Here is a 20,244-nt window from a genome sequence, read left to right on the forward strand (position 1 = left end):
TCTGGCTCAGAGGATGGGACAGCCAAGGTGGACCAACATATTCCTTGTTGTCCCTAAACATTGTTGTTATTTTGATAGAAGGTTACCAATTTAAAAAAAACCCCATAAAATAAAGGTTTATCATCAATAAAAAAATAAAGCACAATTTGACAACAATAAAACATTTTTAAGTATCACTATTCACAATGACATCAAATATTTAACAATGAACTTCAGAACTTAAGTTATGAAAGTATACATACACTATCTAAACCTTTATATCATAGTTTTACATTTTTTAACTTGTATAATTAATAATGCTAGACTTATGTTTATATTTTAACGTTATCTCTAGTTTTCAGTATCTCTAACAAACTATTATATTATGGAGCTTCCAGGCTGTAAACCAAAATGCAAATTATTTAGTACCATTCAACACTGTGAAACCATTTTTCCATAACATATTAATGTCGTTTCTTAACAAAATTAAAATTACATCTTTTCCTAATATGGTTCACTGATATGACAGCGAAATGTTAAAATACTTACTTGTGCACTAATCAGTAATATCTTCCATTACTTGAAAATGGCAGCCATGGTCAGTATTACATATTTCCGATTACTCTATTGTATACAATTGAGAACATTTTTCTCAAGTTGTTTATATTGTGATCTATGTAATTATCTTGTTTTGACATTTTGCTTTTGTAATGTCCAGTCTCAAACATGAAGATATCCAGAAATAAACTGATGAGTAAGCATCTGTCTCGTTTCTGTATTTGTACACTTATTTTTGTATTTGCCAACAGAAAAGAAAATTTATTTCACTTTTACAAATTGACTTTCACATAAAGATGTAGTGGAAGAAACACAGTTATTTATATTAAGTACATGGAACAAGGGGAAGAAAGTTGTATTGGAAATTAAAAAGTGTGATAAATTGGTCACTTTGGTAAACTATAAAAATGATAAACTAGTGGGAGTTCCTACATAATGTTCTTTGTTAACTATAGCTCCAATCTAAGTAACTGAGGAAAATATAATCCAATGTAACTCTTAGCAGTCCATTATTTACAAAGTCAGTAATTTCAACTTGGTTTTACAAATAACTCCAAAAACCTTTTTTCACACCTATTACCCTGAAACTGTTTGCATGAATAATAACATCGCAGTAGACAAAGAAAGATGACCAATTTACATATCCTATTAAAAATCATACTTTCCCTTCCTTTTAATTAAAATGTATATTTTACATTATAAATATAAATGATCACTTGGATACAAAATATTGTAGCTGGTGAGATTCTGAATAACAAAATCTTATGGTTTTTAAATCAACTTCAAACTTTATGAATTTCTTTTTTGAAGTGAAAGAATTATTATTTTTTTTTGTTATATTAACCCTTTTGCTATGAGTTTGCTATAACATATACAAGTTCATCTACACATTTGCACTATAGCTTTTAATAAAGCATGTGTAACTTCACAAAGTTTGGTAGATTTTTAGTAAATATTACAAGTATTTTGAATGAAAATTCAGAATTTTTACTGAAATATTTTTATATTAGAGATTTGTTTGTGAAAGTATAGTCTATTTCATTACTATTCTTGGTGCAAAGTGATTTCATATTATGATTAAAAATCTCAAATATTATTTGCATAACCTCTAAAACCTCCTAAATACATTTCAAACATTTGTTATCAGTAAGACTTTATATTTTATTCTCTGTACTCTAACTATGTGTGGGCTATCACATGACCAACCTTGTAAACATCATAATGAATTAAGAAAGAAATACAAATAATGCATTTTCCACGCTAGAATGACTAGGTATTATAACATAAAATACAAATATTTAGTCTAAGTAAATTTAGTCTTATAATACAGTATATTTATGTTTTATCACACTGAACTTCCAGTCATATCTAGCTCACATTACATAAATTGCATTGGCATGGTGCATGTGCACTCATGTTACACATCCAGCAATATAAAACTAACCTTTAGTCTTCCCTATGTTTTATTGGACTAGTATTTTGTAATATACAGTCACATTTTAACTATTATACATCATATATGTGTAAAATGTGGTTGAAGAAGAAAAAAAATTTTTACACAGAACAGATATGAAGTCAGACATTATAACTATAAAGGACTGGAAGTTTGTTTTTTAATGATTCACTCATAATTAAACTACTGAAACTTGCACACATTATGTTTACTTTGTTACAGCTTGCTTTTGCACTTTTCTGTCTTTATCTCAGAAATGTACCTAGAACTGCTAGCACTGTAACTCTGTTTACTGATAACTTCAAGAAAACTTTTAAAGTAATATGATATTTAAGGCCATATCAAGAAGGCTACAAATAGAAAGCCAAGAAGTATAATCCATGGTGGAGAAGAAACCCATACTGGCACATATAACTCTCTATTTTGGTAGTTAAGTTTCTTTTTTACCTAATAACATTTATGCAAGTTACCATGAAGGCTTTCTTTCATTATAGAGCACAATCCTAAGAAGTGTGAAACATGCATTCTCCTTACTGGGAAAAATTAGCACTATAGTTTCGGACCACTACCCAGATTTATTTTCCTCTATTTATTTAGGCTGACAACATGCCAGTATATGCAAAGGCTTTACCTCCTTTGTCTCTGATATACAAGAATCTTACAGATTAAATAACATATCAGCAACTCATTATGAAACTTAAAATATGTGATAAATATGCCCCCCTCCCCAAAACAAACCAACACAAATAATTTTTTGAATAACTAGGGGTGTCATAAAAAACCAAGAAAGAAATATATCACTATTAGTAGGCCTGTCATGACGATTTTACAAATTTAAAATAACTAACTAAAGAAATCGTTAAACTAATTTATCATTACATTTATCACAACTAACCTATGTTCAACAAATTTATAAAGATATTAAGGACAAAAACAGAGTTTATTTTCTGAAAGAAAAAACTTGCACCTATGCTTGTAAAATTGATCATATGGGACTAGTTATAAAAATAAAACTTTTTAATTTCATTAGGATCTGTAGAAATTTTCAGTAATTAAAATGCTAGATTTGCCTCTTGTTACAAGCTATATTTCCAGTGCTGTAGTTCTAATTTGTGATAAAGGGAGCAACAGGTCATGATGATGTAAGATCAAGGTAATTTTCAACAAACCTAGAATAAAAATTAGATGCAAATATTGGTAAGTCAGTCAATTACCTAAGTAAGCTTGCAGTAAAAATCAGAGAACCACTGAGTCAGTGTCTTCAGAAAAATATTTGGATGTGTCACTTATCATGTATATTTAGTCACTTGATCAACCAGCTAGGAAACTGTTTAAGTAAACTTGCTTTTATGCTAATGTAGTATCATTACTATGATAGTTCCATTGGAACATTATTTGCAAATATAGGTCAAAAAATGATAAAGTACAAGTCTGCAAAAACGATAAGAAAGAAATACACTAGTTTATCACAATTAAACAGACAAATCTACATTATTTTTATTAGACAATTTAAAAGAACTCATAGATGAAATAACAATATTATAACATTATACATCTTAACCCTGCACTTCATATTAATAATAATTCTACCTCTTCTTTTTCTTTCAGCTGGTTTCCCCAACTCTGTACTACATTCTTTTCTAGATGATCAGATAGCAACTAAGAAGAAATAATGCATTATTATTTTTGGTATTACTGCACTTTTAACTCTTTCACTATTTTGTACTTGTTACTGTTTTCACACTATGACTTTTAATATAATACACATATCTTCACAAAATTTTGCAGATTCTGAATAACCATTAGAAGGCTTTTGTACACAAAATATTAATTTCTTTTATTAGTATGTCAGTACCATAACTAATTTCTCTAATTATGCAACACAAACAAAGCCTCATTGTGAACTCTTCAATAGTATTAATTTTATAGCTTTATATCATGACTGCAGTGACAGCTTTCTCTTGATTGTACCACTAGTGATACATGATGTCCTGTTTTTACCTACTTAAGCTTTGGCTATCAGGTGTTACCAGTGATAATCATAACATTTAATATTTTTTCTTCCTTTCAGAGTTATTTTAACAATTTTTTAGAATAATTATGAATATTTCACAATCTTGTGTTGTAAAAAATGACATCAGATAAAATAATCCCTACTGTGGATAACAGTTCATGAATTATGCTAAGTCTACAATGTGCTTGAAGCATTTTAATGACAAACAAATTAAAATTAGAATGACTTGAAATATTCATTGCATACCCTTTTTTTTTCAACTTTTTATGTAAAACTTTCTAAAACACGATATATTTGTTTTGCTCTACTTATTTACTATGAACATTTTATTACCATTTCATTTCTATCCTTAAAGATTTCATAAGTTGTTTTTTTTATGAAAGAAATAGCCTCAGCTCATTTTTGCTTTAATTACTCAAAATGAAAAATTTAATACTAGTCTAGATATAATTTTAAAAATAAAAAAGTGATTTAATCATTAAAATTTGTTTTATTTCAGTTGTCCTTTCAGCATGGCATTCATGTTCAACCAGTGATACATGATGGAAAATGTGACTTTATTATAGTCATCCATACAAAATATATGCTTTCAGAAAAGACTGTAGAAATGTGAGGTGCAGTTATGTTTCATGGGTGCTGTGTTCCGCAGGTGGCTTGTGATGTTCTGAACGTATACACTTAGGATTTTTTTTTTACACAACAATATCCTGGGTATTCATTTCTATTCAAATGTTGACTTTAATTTTAAGATTAAAAATACTTTTATGCATCAGAAAATTGTCAACTTTCACATACAAAATATTTACAACTTCCTAATGACCTCTGGATTTCATTCACAATAAGTATAAAAGCTGGCCTTCACAAAATGTCTTGTCTTGGATTTGTTCCAGTAGAGAGCAGTATTTTGTAAAAATCACATTTCAGTTATTTGTCTTTAAGCATACAACAATAAATAAAGTATAGAAAACAATGATCTCTTTTACTCATGAACTTTGTACTTACTTCCCAACTGCCATAATATGATAAGCATTGTTAAACTCAACACAGCTTAAAATAAAATAATTGGTTTAGGTTTTATATATGCATTTTGAAATAATAAAAATAATCACAAGTTACAATATCAACACCACAGAAGTCAACTATAAATTATCAGGCTAAGGAACTAAGCTGTATTTGAATCTAAAATGTATGATATTTCGAGGTCTATTTTCTCCAACCTTTCTACTGAAAAGGAAGGTTTTCCTGCATAAACACTTTGCAGGGGAGAAGACTAAAACATGTGGTATATTCTGAGCTTATGGGAGGTTGTAAAGCCTTAAGAAAACAAAGACTGTATGCATAAGGAAACATTTCAAAGAATTGAAAAAGTGGGTACAGTCATTTTGTTTAATTCCCTTTACAAAAACAGTGGTATTTGAGCAAACAGAAAAAATAAGAGGTTCTTATTTTATGTTCTAACTTATCAGTACCAGTAATTTGAGTTTCTGATTTATAAAGAAAAAAAAAATTTTTATTTGGCCATCACAAACATCTAATTTGAACAAAATGCACCATGTCACACACAAAGATCAATATTTAGGTTTTTTCTTTAAGCATTTACTTTTAAATTAAGAAATTAATGTATAATACAAGTTGACTTATAATCTATAATTTTATACCAAAGTTATTGACATACATTCAAAAAATTGTAGTTCAATAAAATTTTGAATGCAAGTCTATGAATATGATTGCATGCCCTTTGACCTCTGACTATAAGAAAACCCACTAACGAAGGATTAATAATCCTTAAGAGAAGTTGGTTGTTGGTTGGTTGATTCAGTGTTTTATGGCACAAAGCAGCTAGGCCATCTGCACCAAACGTCCAGTAGAAAGGTGAAAGTAAATTTAGTAAACTTCATAAAAGGAAATTAAGGTTAAACGAAACAAAGTTTAAAGAAAAAACAAAACAAATAGCATAAAACCAATGTTTACATCTAGTCTACAACGACAAGAGAAAAACTACAGTAATTCAAGTTGTAAAGGTAATAATCATAACTTGCCAGGAAGATTAACAGGTAAGTACAAAAGCCACCATCAGTCACCTGATGTTGGCCTTTCCAGTCCCAGTTTCAAGTTATTTAATGTTACGGCCAGTTTCTAATTTCAAATTGAACTAGATGAAATGTGATTTTTAAAAGGGAGCCACATTAAAAAGGTGTAATGTATAAATTAAAAGCTTAAATAGCATTAAAAAGATTAATGACCTTTAAAAAACTAAAAACATTACCAAGGTGGACAATGTCACCATCACCAATAACACTGTCTAACGTTATGGACAAACCTTGGGACAGAACATGCTTAAAATGGTACCGTCGTTGTGAATCATAACAATGACAAGAAAGTAAAGTGTGGCTTATTGTGATCTGAGTGTTACACAAACTACACACTGGTGCATCAGTTCCAGATAAAAGAAAACAATGAATTAAAAAACTGTGACCAATGTGTAGTCTAGTTAGAACAACATCCTCTTTCCAATCCTTTCCAAGATGGCCAAAGTCCAATATAGGGTTTTATTTGGAAAAGCTTGTTTTCACGTTGCTCACTTCAAGTCGACTGCCAGCTGGCACAGAGCTGAGCCTTGAATACAGGACCATAGTCCATGTATGGGACAGGCACAGCAGTGATAGTGTCAAAGCAGATAGACTTAGCTGCAGTATCAGTGAGCTCGTTCCCACAAATATAAACATGGCCTGGTATCCAGAAAAACTGGATAGAAGTAGATGTTAAAAAGAAATGGGCCAGTCAGTTTTGAATATCGGCAAGAACAGGGCCAGTAGAGAACTAAGCGAGTCAGTACAAATCATGCAGTTTGAGTACTGCTTACCTTCTATTTGATCCAGGGCAAGAAAAATGGCATACAGTTCAGCAGTGAACACAGAAGCTGTAGATGGATTGTGCATGCAACCACTGAACCACAACAAACCATGGCAGAACCCACACAGTCACCTGATTTCGAACCATCTGTACGAATAGAAATGGAAGGATGATTCAAAAGATATTCAGCAAATAGCAGACAGTATTTCCAATCAGGGTGTCTGCTTTTTTCAGAAGACTTACAGATAGGTCATAATTGTGAACTGTACGAAGCCATGGCAGGATGGACTGACCAGTGGATACAGCAATGTTATCCAAGGACAGACCCAATTCACCCAACTGTGACTGGATATGAAGGCCAAATGGAAGCAAAGGCAGATCATCTGGTCTCGAAAAACATGGCTCATTGAGGAAGAAAAACACAACCCCAGGTGGGATGCTTTGGTAAGGAACAAAGTTTCGAAGCATATAGTAAAGACAATTGCAAATGGTGGAGGTGCAAAGAAAGTTCATGAGACTATGTATAAGCTCTGAACTGGGGAAGTGCAGAAAGCCCCAGTGCAGAGCTGAAGTCCTTGATGACAAATAGGGTATAGCATCTTTAAGGCTGATGGTCTGGCAGAGCCATAGACCAGTGATCCATAGTAGAGTTTCAATCGAATAAGAGCACAATATATCTCTAGCATAGAGCGTCGATCCACTCCCCAAGTGGTGGAAGAGAGGACATGGAGGATGTTCAGTGCTCTTTTACATTTGACCTGTAGCTGCTTGATGTGTGGTATAAAAGTTAGTTTACAGTCAAAGATAAGCCCCATGAACTTAGTCTCAGAGACCACAGGCAGCACAACATCACCGATACGGAGTTCAGGATCAGGGTGAATACCCTGTTGGTGGCAAAAGTGCATATAAACGGTTTTAGAAAGAGAAAGAAGGTAAAGCCGTTTGCTGTGGTCCACTTCAGTAAACAATTGAGGGCAGTCTGTAGCTGCTGCTCAATATACCTCACATATGACGACTGACATGAGATGTGAAAGTTGTTAAAATAGAGCCTGTTTGCATCAGTGGAGGGAGTTGTTCAGTGATGGCATTAATTTTTATACTGAAAAGTGTGACACTCAGAGCACAGCACTGAGGGACTCCAAATTCCTGTAGAAAAGAACGGGAAAGTGTCGAAACCAACACGAACTCAGAATCTCCTGTCCATTAAAAAATTTTTAATAAAAATGGGCAAATGGCCATGTAACCGATATATATGGAGGTCTTGCAAAATGCCATACCTCCATGTTGTATCATAAGCCTTCTCAACGTCAAAGAATATTGATACAAGATGTTGTTTGACAAAGGCTTCTCTGATTGACATTTCAAGTCGAATCAGGTGGTCCATGGTGGAGCACTGTCATCAGAACCTACACTGGGTGGGAGAGAGGAGGTTGTTTGATTCCTTGAATCAAACAAGATGAGTATTAACCATCCTCTCTTAGGTCTTACAGAGACAGCTTGTCAAAGCAACTGGACAGTAGTTTGAAGGAATCTTGGGATCCTTCCCAGGCTTGGAGAAAGGCAGGACAATAGCCTGGCACCAGGCATCAGGAAAAACAAACATTTAAAGGGACGATTATAATCATAGAGACAATCAGCTCGAAAGGAAAGAGATGATTGTTCTGCCCAAGTCTTGATGGCTAAGAAGGTGGAAGTAGAAGCAGAAGTGCTAGATACCAGGCAAAAGCTTTCACCTAGAGTATTGGCAATGCTCCACCTATCAAGTACTTCCTGGCCATCAGAGAGCAAGATCGAGAGGGGGACAGAATGATATTGCCCACTGACCTTTCTAATCTTGTCCCAAATGACGTTGGAACTGGTGGTAGAAGTTATGCTGGTTGTGAACTTAATCCAAGATTCATTCTGGTTCTGACATCTTACCCATCGAGCATGTGCACAGGCCTGCTGGAAAGCGATGCAATTCAAGAGTGTAGGATATCTACAGAAAGTATCCCAGGCTCGTTTTTGAGCCTTTCATGCCATGTGGCAGGCAGGATTCCATCATGGATGAGAATATAGTGGAAAACATGTCAAGGTTTTAAGAATACATTGAGCAGCTGCTTATATAATACAGTCAGTTACTGCTGCCACACAGTTGTCTATTGATGGTTTACAGACAATGGCAGGATCAAGTTCTGCAAGAGCAGTGAAAGAGGGCCAGTTTGCCTGATCCAGATTCACTGGGGCATGCGGGTCAGGTGGCATCAACCACAGCCAGTCTCTCTCAAGATTATAGGAAAATGATCACTGCCTCATGAATTATTGTCAAACCTCCATAAAAAATGGAAAAATAATGAAGGGGAGCAAACAGATCAATAGCAGTAAAGGACTAACTAAGCATATGGAAATAAATAGAAGAACCAGTATTGAAAAGAAAAAGGTTGTGATCAGAGAGCATACACTCTACAGAGTGACCCCTCTTATCAATATCAGTACTTCCCCAGAGGGGATGATATCCATTAAAGTCCCCTAGGATTAAAAAGGGAGATGGCTACTATTTCAATGAGAGCATCAAGGTCTGGTTGATCATATGTCTCTCCAGGTGACAGGTGGAGAACAAACAGTGATGATATGACCCAAGGAAACACGGATGGCTACAGCCTCTAAGGGTGTGTTAAGTGGCAAAGACAAGGTGGGCACATGTTGATCAACCAACAGTGCCACCCTTCATGCACTTGTCCATCACACAGCCTGTCATTTCTGTGTAAAGAAAACCACCAAAAGGTGACTGTATCGGCAGGTTTCAGAAATGTTTCCTGTAAGGAAAGGAACAGGATGGTAGAAAGCAATCAGTGTTTTAATGTCATCCAGATTAGAAAGTAAACCTTGACAGCTCCATTGTATCAGGGTGGCTATTTTTATTTATGTGCAGGCAAAGTGGGTGGAAAACCCTTCTGTTTACGACCATGTCTTTTTCCGTACTTTCTAAATTCGAGGGAGGTCTATGCAACAAGATTTCAGTGTTGAGATGTGGATGTTTCCACCAATATGTCACCAGATCAACTGACTTTTACTGACTTTGGACAGTCAGCAAATCGCTCTAGTCTCTTCTGAATGAAAAAGGGAAACATTTGCCCTAAATGTTTGTCTGAAAGTGAGTGTAATACAAGAAAATGAGGTACAACAGGTGGTATGGATGGTGACGGTTGCTGCTCAGAATCTTCAAGACGTGGTCGTTTACCTATAGTCTGTTTTTTCACTATTTTATTAAGATTTTTAATTGGAGTATCCATAATAAAAAAAGGGAAATTTTGGTGCCCATTGACCCCACCCACCATGAAGGCCTACAAAGAGACGTACTACAATATCAAACAAAGACACTGTAGCAATGCCACAATTTCATGAGCACTGTACCCAAACACCAGCATCAGTTTAATGTCCACAACACCTATTGAGAACATCCAACACTGGTACTAAGTTGACCATAGCCCGAGTGGATCAGCCAACTGACCCAAGAGAAGCCACCCCAAGGCCCCCTGTCTGCAGGAATACAAGGCCGAAGTGGTGTGTTAGGGTTGGACCCCTCAACAACCAGGATCCTCTCCTCCCCTACATGGGTTGCCATGCATGGCAAACACGTGGGTGGATGTTTAGATCCTAGAGGTAAACTGAAAGAACAGAACCATCCCTGGGAAGTCCCCTCACCATGTACAGGAATCTACACTGAGGGGCTTAAGAGAAGTAAAAACAATAACATTATTTAGAAATCACAAAAAAGTGGCTAAAATAGACACAAATTCTAAAATTTTCTTATAAAATTTAATAAATGAGTTATTTACCTGTCTTGCTTCAGGATTTGTTTGCTGCCAATGCTGATACAATTTTATCTCTTTTGTCTATCAAGTAAAAGAGTATATAATAATCAATATTATCCACAAGTTACAATGAATTAAACAAAATACAGTAAGAATTGTGAAATTAATAATGTTATAAACTGTTTAACTATCAACACAGGTCAAGAGAAATGTTTCTAAAATATTCAATTAAATAACACACACTAGAGAACTCCAGCAAATAACTCTTGCAAGAATAAAACAACTTAGCATTTGAAACAGTAACAAATACAACTTAGTTTTTTACACTGTAGTTGTAATGTTATTCTTAATTATTATAATAAATCATTTCCATATGTTAAGATACAAAAATGCAACAATTTATTTTATATCATGTATAATGATGCATTACTATCTACTAGAATTAGAACTAGTCTCAGATCACTTTCTGACAGAAAGTATCAGTGAACTTTGTATTTATTAGTGTCTATATTACATGTTACTTCTTGAACATAATAATCCTCTTCATTTTATCTTCACAAAATGAGAGACTATAAAACATTACTGTTTTTGTCTTTTAATAAAATATTGTATTCAGTACCTAAGACAAAACTTAAGCATGAATAACAATAAAATAATTTTACTTGCAAAAAATGATAAATTATTTTTCCCATACTGACAATATATTTCTAAAAGGTACTTACCTACTCTCACATAATAACTTCTTGTTCAATGCTGTCCTCTACATGCAAAAGTTTTTTTCTCACCACTAGCCTTAAAACTCCCATATACCCCAAAATCAATGTGATTTATTGCACCTTTGAATGTAAATTATCACGTAACAACCATTCACCAATCAAAGTGCGATATTCTCTCTTGCTGCAAGTTATTTATTCTACTTGATATTACCTAACAACTGCTTCAAGATTAGGCATAAAATAAGCATCAGTGGTGTGCAGGAAGTGTTAATGGAAATAACTACCTGTCAAAGATAAATTTTCACTGTAGAACAATAATAACTTTCAACATGGTACCTTATATCTTGTTAGGATCTCACACTGTAAATGTGGAGAGACTAGTGCATTCAAGAACGTGGCCATTGATGGAAGAGGAACACCAATGGGAAATCAGATCATTTCTGTTGCAGATCTGTATACTGTTTTCTAAGCATAGCAGTAGTGTTGCATAATCATAAGTAAATATGCATATATCATAACCAGTACTTTGAATGTTAGGTTGTCATTTAGAAATTAAACAGTATAATATTTTGGCAAAAGGATTGTTTGAAAACTTATTCTATATGGTAGTACTTAATAATACTACAAACTAATTTCTAAGAACATTTTGGAAATTATTAATCACAAAACAATCTTCAACCAACTTTTAATGGATTTATTGTTACACATTTATTACAATGGCTACATTTCTTTCTGTATAGTTTTCTTTTTGTATGTGATGTATGTTATTAACTGTATTGTGCAAGTCCTGCCTGTTCTAAAAACTTGAGTAAAGATTAACAATGTACTATGTGCATTTAATATTAGTCATTTACAGTATTGGCACAAGCTTCGGTGAAAGTTCTAGAGTCTCCTGTGATATGTACAGAAGGCAGCTAGCCAAGAGATAGTAGTAGGAATATATACTGGACAACTACAGTCAGTAAACTATAGGCCTAGGAAGCTAGAGCTGTCATTATGTCTATTAATCAGAAAACTATTGAACTGGACCAGGAATGTTTATTGGTTTCAAACATTACAAACCACTTAACTTCAGTAAAAATAACTTTGGGTATAAATATTTCTACAAGGACATTGAATATTTTCATCAGTAAGAAGTGAACTCAGCAATTTAAGGTCCATCAAGGTAGCAATTTCAAGCAAGGTGCAACAATATCAACTCAGAATTTGTTCCTTGTGGACCTGGATCATTGATAAAATATTTAGTTAAAAACAGGTCATAAGACTGTGTTGTCTGCAAGTTTATAAAACTGTTGTTGTAAAACATCTTTTGCAATAACTATTAGCAGTAACTTATTTTAAACTGCATCATTTTTATATTTGTATATTAATATATATTTGTGTTAAAAAGGGAAATTGTGTGCATCAATCTTGTTGGTGAAATAAATTTTATACATGCTAACAGTTAATTAACTACTAAATTCAAATTCAAGTTTCCAGTTACTTCAAATAGTAATATATTAATGTATGTAACATAATAAATTGGAGACTCATCCAAAATAATATAGTACATAAAAAGCTGCACTGGTTTTATTAATTCTTGATGTTGTATTTTTTTTAAAAGTCAATGTAACTTACTTGAAGTTGTTCTAACTTTCTCTGCTGTTTAATTTCTTCCAGTTTTTGTCTTAGTGCATTTACATTCCAAGGATCTTTAAAATGTTCTCGTTTTTTCCTTTCTTCTAATTCAGTCTATAAAAAAATTTAACATTTCACAATTAATTGTGCAACATATGAAGAGAATATTTTTCTTGTACAAATGTGCATTATAGAACCCAGATTTTAATTTGAATGCTTTATTCTCCATCAATTCTTTAACAACTGTGGCTCTAAAATTCATTACATGAAAATAAGAGATAAAATAGATTTTGACACCTGCTTCCTTCATTAACTAATTCTTCTCAAAATAGCTGAATCTGTATAGAATTTTTATTTGTCCACAGAAGAATAATTATAAAATACTATATACATGTATAATAATTTATTTTCTTTCCCTTAACAGTGGTTCTATTTCTTTAAATGATAAAGACTTAAGTATATATTTAATGTTAAATCTCTTTGAATTTATTGATAAATTTAGAATGAAAGATTTGCGAGTTATTTACTATTGTATTATTGCTTGAATATTAGATTTAAAATTAAATACCTTATTCACATTTTGTTTACAATGTAAAAAAATCTACCCAAACTAGAATATCTATCTGCAGGTGTTCACAAATAGTTTTTGTTTTGATGAAAATGTGTTAATTGTTAAATGTAATTATTAAAATTGGTTTTATTAACAAATTTTGGTAGTCCTTAAGACATATCAGAATGTCTGCTCTAACTATTCCAAACATAAATAAAATCACAATTTATATCTCTTGAATGTAACTATTAGCTCAATATTTTATTATGACAGTTTTTGTCAGGAACTTTTGAAAACCTGCAAGTTAACTAATCCAGTTAAATATGAGTAATTTCTACTGGAAAATTATTTGCTGGATATTTCTTAAGGTACTGCAAACTTCTGCTACAGCACTTTTGAAGTGCATATGAATTATAAACTTATTATTTTGAATATTTTTTGTTTACTTTTCCTTACTTACAAAAGTAAAAATGTATTTTTTATTATTATAATGTAAAGATTTTAAAAACATTTTATTGAGCTGAATAGCACAAAATATGAAGTGCTCTTAAAAATATCAATATACAAGCATGAGACATCCTGATTTTATATTCTGTTTTCATATGTGAATATTTTGTGATAAAATAAATCAAGAAGTCTCAATTTTCCTCCCTGCACACCTCAAGTCGTTCATTATTTTCCTTCAGAAAAGCAACTAGTCTTGTCCTCCTTTCTTCTAATTTTTTCTTCTTTTCTTCCTTGTTCTGTTCTTCCACAAGTGATTCCTTATTACCACGATACTTACTAAAATAGAAATGAATTAAAGAGTATTATATGTCTGATAAAACATATGACATAAAAGCAGAAAAATATCAGACTTTTAACTCACCTATTAGCAGTTCCAGGTATTGAAGATTCCAGATTGTGATACTGGGTTGACATTTTGTCCAGATCTTTAAAGTACTGAGCAGCCATATCCCAGGTCTGGTACCTCTGAGCTTGTTGCTCTCTCTTTTGAACAATGGTCCTTTCTACAAGGTCCTTTCTGTTTTTGCTTAACCAATAGGAGTTGAGTGATGGTAGAGCCATGTGCAACTGTTAATTCAAAGACAGGTGGCACAAGCATACAAACATTAATGAAAATACAAAACTGAAGTCTGTTTTTTTATTCATTGTGAATGCAAACATGCTATTTGAATACTGTACTTAGATTATAAATAAACAGAAACTAAAGTAACAAAAAATTACAAAGATGCCAACTATTTCAAATGACTGAGCATAATGATTGTAGACAGAGCTCTTTCACAATTTTAGTCCTTTTAGATCTGCCAGAAACAAGACAATCTGATGAACAAGGCCTCTTTTTTCCCATCTTGTGAATGATCGCATTGGTGTTTCTATGCTGCTTAAAAAATGAGAAATACCCATATACGAGAGCGCTGATTAGCTGACAAGCACTGATAACGTAACTATGGATTCCCCCACGTACTCAGTATGGAGAAGCACTGCACTCAAACTATTGGTAGACATGGGAGATACAAATATTTTTTATTATTTCAAGCACAAACATGGTTAACATAAGTAGCCATTTGGACTGACAGTTTATTTATTATCAAAACTTATTTGTGTCTCACTAGAAATTTTCTTTTCACTCCTTTCAAGCCCTGGGGGAACAATTCATCACTTTATTGTATAGGCCTATATAATATATAATAACTTGGGAGTTGCAACAAGTCGCAACATTTGTCTGTATAAGCGTATAGTCATAATGTATACACCAAAATTGTAATGGTTGGCATCTCTGAAATTAACTCAATCACAATTTTGTTTGAATATGTGTTTCAAAATATAAATATTGAATGGTAAATATTAAAAATTTTGAACATAAATATGTGACTGGAACTTATAAAACCCTTTGGACAGTCTAGATTACATTTCTTAATCCATGTCTACATTTCTCATTCCAAATATTGGTTAAGTATTCAAAATCATACTGTCCTCCTTAAAATAATTATTTTATTGCTTGAAAATATTATTAATTTTATCTGTTTTAAAATACTTCTGATATCATTGTGATTTTTTTTTTTTTGCATAAGGCATAATGCAAGTAATTTAAGCCCACCATGGCAAACATCTCAAACATTTTTTTTTCTTTATAAAATGTTTAATTATTTTGATTAAAACACTAAATATAGTACAAATGAATAATTCCAAATGACATGGCCACTACTGTTTTGAGGAATCACACAACAGACAAATCAAGAAAAAAAAAACTTTCATTGAGGATCATGCATTCCAAAAAACTTTTTTAATACCTTAACATACTTAAAAAACATCTTTATTCAGGTTATAATTAGAGTCCAGTATAGAAATAAATGTGGAAAATAATTAATTTGTTAATTATTTTAGACATTATAGCATATTACTGAATAGAATTATGTTAAAACTCAAAAAAGGAAAAACAAAATATAGTACAAGCAATGTTCTTTCTAATTTTTAACTGTACTGGGGGAACACTACAAACTTCTCCAAACACTATCTTTAGGTCCAGCACTTTACAGCTGTTGGTACCTTTACATTTTACATGGTATTATTCAAGCTGTACACCTATGTCTTCCACACAAAACTATTGCAAAGTAACTAACTTGTAAGGGGTCAGTTGTTCCTGATGGGTGGTTCTTGTAAGACTACTGCACAGCTTACATGTATACAACTTAGAAGGAACAGAGTCAAAGAATGGTGTAATTTAAATATTTTTTGCAATATCACATCTGAGAAAAAAAAAAACCTGAATTATGGTGACCTTTAATAACAATTTAATATTGTTTTGGAAAGTACATACAAGTCACATCCAAGATATTAATGTTTAATCTTCAATGGACTGCATCAAACCCAGAAATATGAAATCCATTGAAGACTTGACACTAATCTTGTCTAAACTTCTGAAACAATTATTAAGACATACCACACAATATTATTTAAAACTACTCTTGATAAAGGATAATTATTTTGGCTACCATCCTTGATCCAAATATTGAAAATTATCTATTATTTGGTTTCAGTCCATACTCTCTAACACAGCCGAGAATGAAACAATTAAGCTTATACAATTAGTGAATAGAAAAAAAAAATTCAGTGAATATTTACTTATATAAAACGTAAATTTTTCACTTTTAGTAAAAAAAGAAATTGAGGTCTTAAAAATATTTTTCTCTTTTTCAGCCAACACTTAAATATTGATTGTTGGTATCTAATGCACTGAAGACAACTAAACAATGAACTTTTAGGTAATTGATTCACATATTGAAATTTATTATAAGTCTTGTAGACAGACTAGTTTCAAGTACCTGAAGTCCTAGAAATTAGAGCATTGGCAGAAAAACTTGATAACTCCATACGAGATGTGTAATTAAATATATAGAAAAAATTGGGATAACTAAATACAAGTTAAATATAAGAAGGATTACACTTTTACATTTAAGTTTTGGAGAAATTTCTTTAGTGAATGGTTTCTACTCAAAATTTGAATAATTTAGTTTTTTTGTTGTTATGTATTATACAAGATCAGGGTAACAACAATTTGGGCATTTGTTTTCATGCATATAATAATATTAACAGGACTGAGAAAAATCATCTTATATTAAGTTGCATTTCTGGTCCACTTTGTTATAGAAAAGTATTAAGGTTTTATTAAATCATATAATTCACTAAAACACTTATCTTACAATCAGAAAACTACAAAAAAAGGAATCAACTATCTATCTTGAAAACTACTCAGTTGTATGAAGTTAATTACAAGATAATAGTGAACAAAATGTGTGTGTGTGTGTGTGTGTGTGCATGATGTATGTGGTTAAGAGTTATGTTTAATGAATAAGACTACCTAATACAATTAATGACAGAGTTTCAACAGAAATTCTTAAAATAATTATTCATTACCCATGATAAACAACCCATTACTAAACTTAACCACAGTAATGTAAAGACAAGTCCAACAAAATCTACATACTTCCAATGTCTTTTAGTATAACCACAAGACATAAGCCTTCTGACAAGTCAATCTTATTCTGAACTTTTCACATGTTTATCAGTCATCATGCTTGATAACAAACTTGAAGGCTGATGCATAAAATCAGAAAATATCCCTGAATGGTTTCTTATCTCAATGAAACAATGCTATTAGCTATATCCAATGTAGAGATTGAAGTTAGCATCTCACCTGCAAGGAAAGTTTCTTAACAGCATCTAAAAATCAGTTCCATACAGTGAAGAATTCAATTACACATATTTATAAATGTTTCTTGTTTCATTAAACACAAGAGTAGAATGTTCATTTGTTCTTAACATTTTCATGAAGTACTATTTTCCTATTATTATAAAGATCAATTCAGAGCATTTAAGTTAGATTAGTTAAAACTGAACATTTCAGGTTCCATTACTGCTGGTAGAGCAATGTGTAAAGGGAAAAATCTGTAAAGTCTGCTAATGACATTAACATTGTCAATATTTCAAGATATATTGGGGATGTTGAGGCACCACAGAACAATTCAGTCAATTGGCAAGTTGGACAAATGGCCAATAATTACAGTAAAAGCAAAGCAATAGATACGAGTTTCACAGTTTGGTTCACATTTAATATAGAGATACCACTAAAGGAATGGATCTCAGCAATAACAATGAACAAGTTGTAAAAATCATTAAAGCAGTGCTGTCACTTAATCTAGTAGAATTTTAGTATATTTACAAAAATAATGGTTTAGAGTTAAAACAAGACATTTGTTTCTTTAAAATAGATTATACCTGCATTAGAAACAAAATATTGTTTTTGTTTCCTTGTATTAAAAAATATATATTTACTTGTTCAGTGTTAAATGAAGGGCTACCAGAATGATTTCTTGGGATGAAAAAATTATTTTACAGATGTAGGTTAAGATTTTTTAAATTTTCTTTTGAAACAAGAAGGATAATAGTTGAACTTATTGAAGTTTAGAAGGTTATGGGGACTTGCCTCTGACTTTTATATCTGGCAGTTTCTACCTCAAACAATTACAATGACATAACGTAGTTATTACCACAACTGAAGAGAGACAAATTCCTACATCATAAGAACAATGGCAGCAGTCTACACAATAATTAGTCAGTTATAATAAGTTGTCACACAATAACTTACGAACACCATGAAGTTAATTATTATGGGAACGTTCTAGTGACACTACGTTTTGACAGAAAATAGACCCGTATTCTATCGGACATGTGGTACGTTCACCAAAATACAATTCACTTCATCATTCTTATAAATATTTGCCAATTTACTACTACATTAGCATGCGTTTCCTTACTCAACTTATTAGTTAATCATTACAATATACTAGTAATAGTATTAAGCCTAAACATACCAACACCTTACTCGGGTTATATTTCGATTTATATTAATAAATTCAGTTAAACGTTTGTACATCTACTTACGATTTAGGCTCATTAATAATATTATAGAACTGTGAAAATTACTCTATAAATTACATGTTTGTAAGACATAAAACCTTTTTCTCAGTTTAATTTCAAAGAAAGAATTATCAAATACTTCATGCTTCAAATTCAAGATTGTTCAGCATCTCCTTATCCGATTTTTGTCTTATAAAGCAAAGACAGTCACATTAACAAAATTGCAAATTAAGTTTAGTTCCAAATTTAAATTTACCAGACCTGATATTTATAATCTTTTCGCCACCTATTCTATTACTTTAACATGAACACTTACATGTGACGCTTCATAAAGCAAAATATCAAGCCAGGGTATTCTGTGCTAACATATTTTAAACATAAAAGCGTATTATATGTCATTTGACAAGAGTTTTACAGTATTTTAGGCAAATTTTAATATTTTACAGTTAAAAATTGTAATGCTCAATTCTCAAATAGATTTCTTGACAGAAATGGGGTATCTTTCTTCACGGGCCTGGCATGGCCAGGTGGATTAAGGCGTTCGATTCGTAATCTGAGGTTCGCGGGTTCGACTCCCCGTCACACCAAACATCCTGGCCCTTTCAGCCGTGGGAGCGTTATAATGTAACAATCAATCCCACTATTCGTTGGTAAAAGAGTAGCCCAAGAGTAGGTGGTGGGTGGTGATGACTAGCTGCTTTCCATCTAGTCTTACACTACTAAATTAGGGACGGCTAGTACAGATAGCCCCTGTGTAGCTTTGCGCGAAATTCAAAAACAAATAAACAAACATGCTTTCTTCATGATAAGTCTATAATGGTCGAAAATATTAATATATTTTACCATAACAAAACTAAGTAAGAGTCTTTCTTTAATTTTCTAAATTTTTGTTCAGACACTCTGCATATAGTTATGACATATCTCTAAATTGGATGTAGAAAGGTGGTAACCTTACACTTCTACTTGCTTATACCTATTTGTTTGTTCAAATGCTTTGAAAGTTACTTGAGAACCATCGAAATTACCGTCCTTAATTTTGAAGTAACAGACAAGGGAAAAAATTATATAATCAACCTCATTTATTTCCAACTCTTGGGTTACTGTTTACCGACGAATAGGTGAAATGCTCGTCACATTATATTGTCCCTATAACTGAAAAGATAAGCAGATTCAGCGGCCACTTTTATCTCTCAACCCGTTTTTGTAAAGCGTATGCAAATTATTAGAAATCAAATAAGTGAAAATGAAATTTGTAGAGCTGTTGCAAAGTTACAGAAGGTCCACACCAG

General features: G+C 32.2%; 1 protein-coding gene across 6 annotated transcripts in view; it reads right to left on the bottom strand.

Annotated features, from left to right (window-relative positions):
* Positions 1-19,411, bottom strand: part of LOC143237724 (trichoplein keratin filament-binding protein-like) — a 51,542-nt gene extending 32,131 nt beyond the window's left edge. Inside the window, exons 1-6 of one of the 6 annotated variants that reach the window (XM_076477258.1) lie at positions 19,272-19,411; positions 14,403-14,608; positions 14,194-14,317; positions 12,985-13,098; positions 10,676-10,732; positions 3,581-3,649 (exon numbers count right to left, since the gene is read on the bottom strand). In XM_076477258.1, the coding sequence (XP_076333373.1) occupies positions 3,581-3,649; positions 10,676-10,732; positions 12,985-13,098; positions 14,194-14,317; positions 14,403-14,602 (564 nt within the window). In that variant the 5' untranslated portion in view covers positions 14,603-14,608; positions 19,272-19,411. Of the gene's footprint in view, positions 1-3,580; positions 3,650-10,675; positions 10,733-12,984; positions 13,099-14,193; positions 14,318-14,402; positions 14,609-18,683; positions 18,800-18,979 lie in introns of those variants that run through there. The other 5 variants (XM_076477257.1, XM_076477255.1, XM_076477256.1 and 2 more) reach the window with 5 other exon arrangements.
* Positions 19,412-20,244: the final 833 nt, after the last annotated feature.

This window comes from Tachypleus tridentatus, chromosome 13 (assembly GCF_004210375.1).
Source record: "Tachypleus tridentatus isolate NWPU-2018 chromosome 13, ASM421037v1, whole genome shotgun sequence".
NCBI classification, from domain to species: Eukaryota; Metazoa; Arthropoda; class Merostomata; order Xiphosura; family Limulidae; genus Tachypleus; species Tachypleus tridentatus.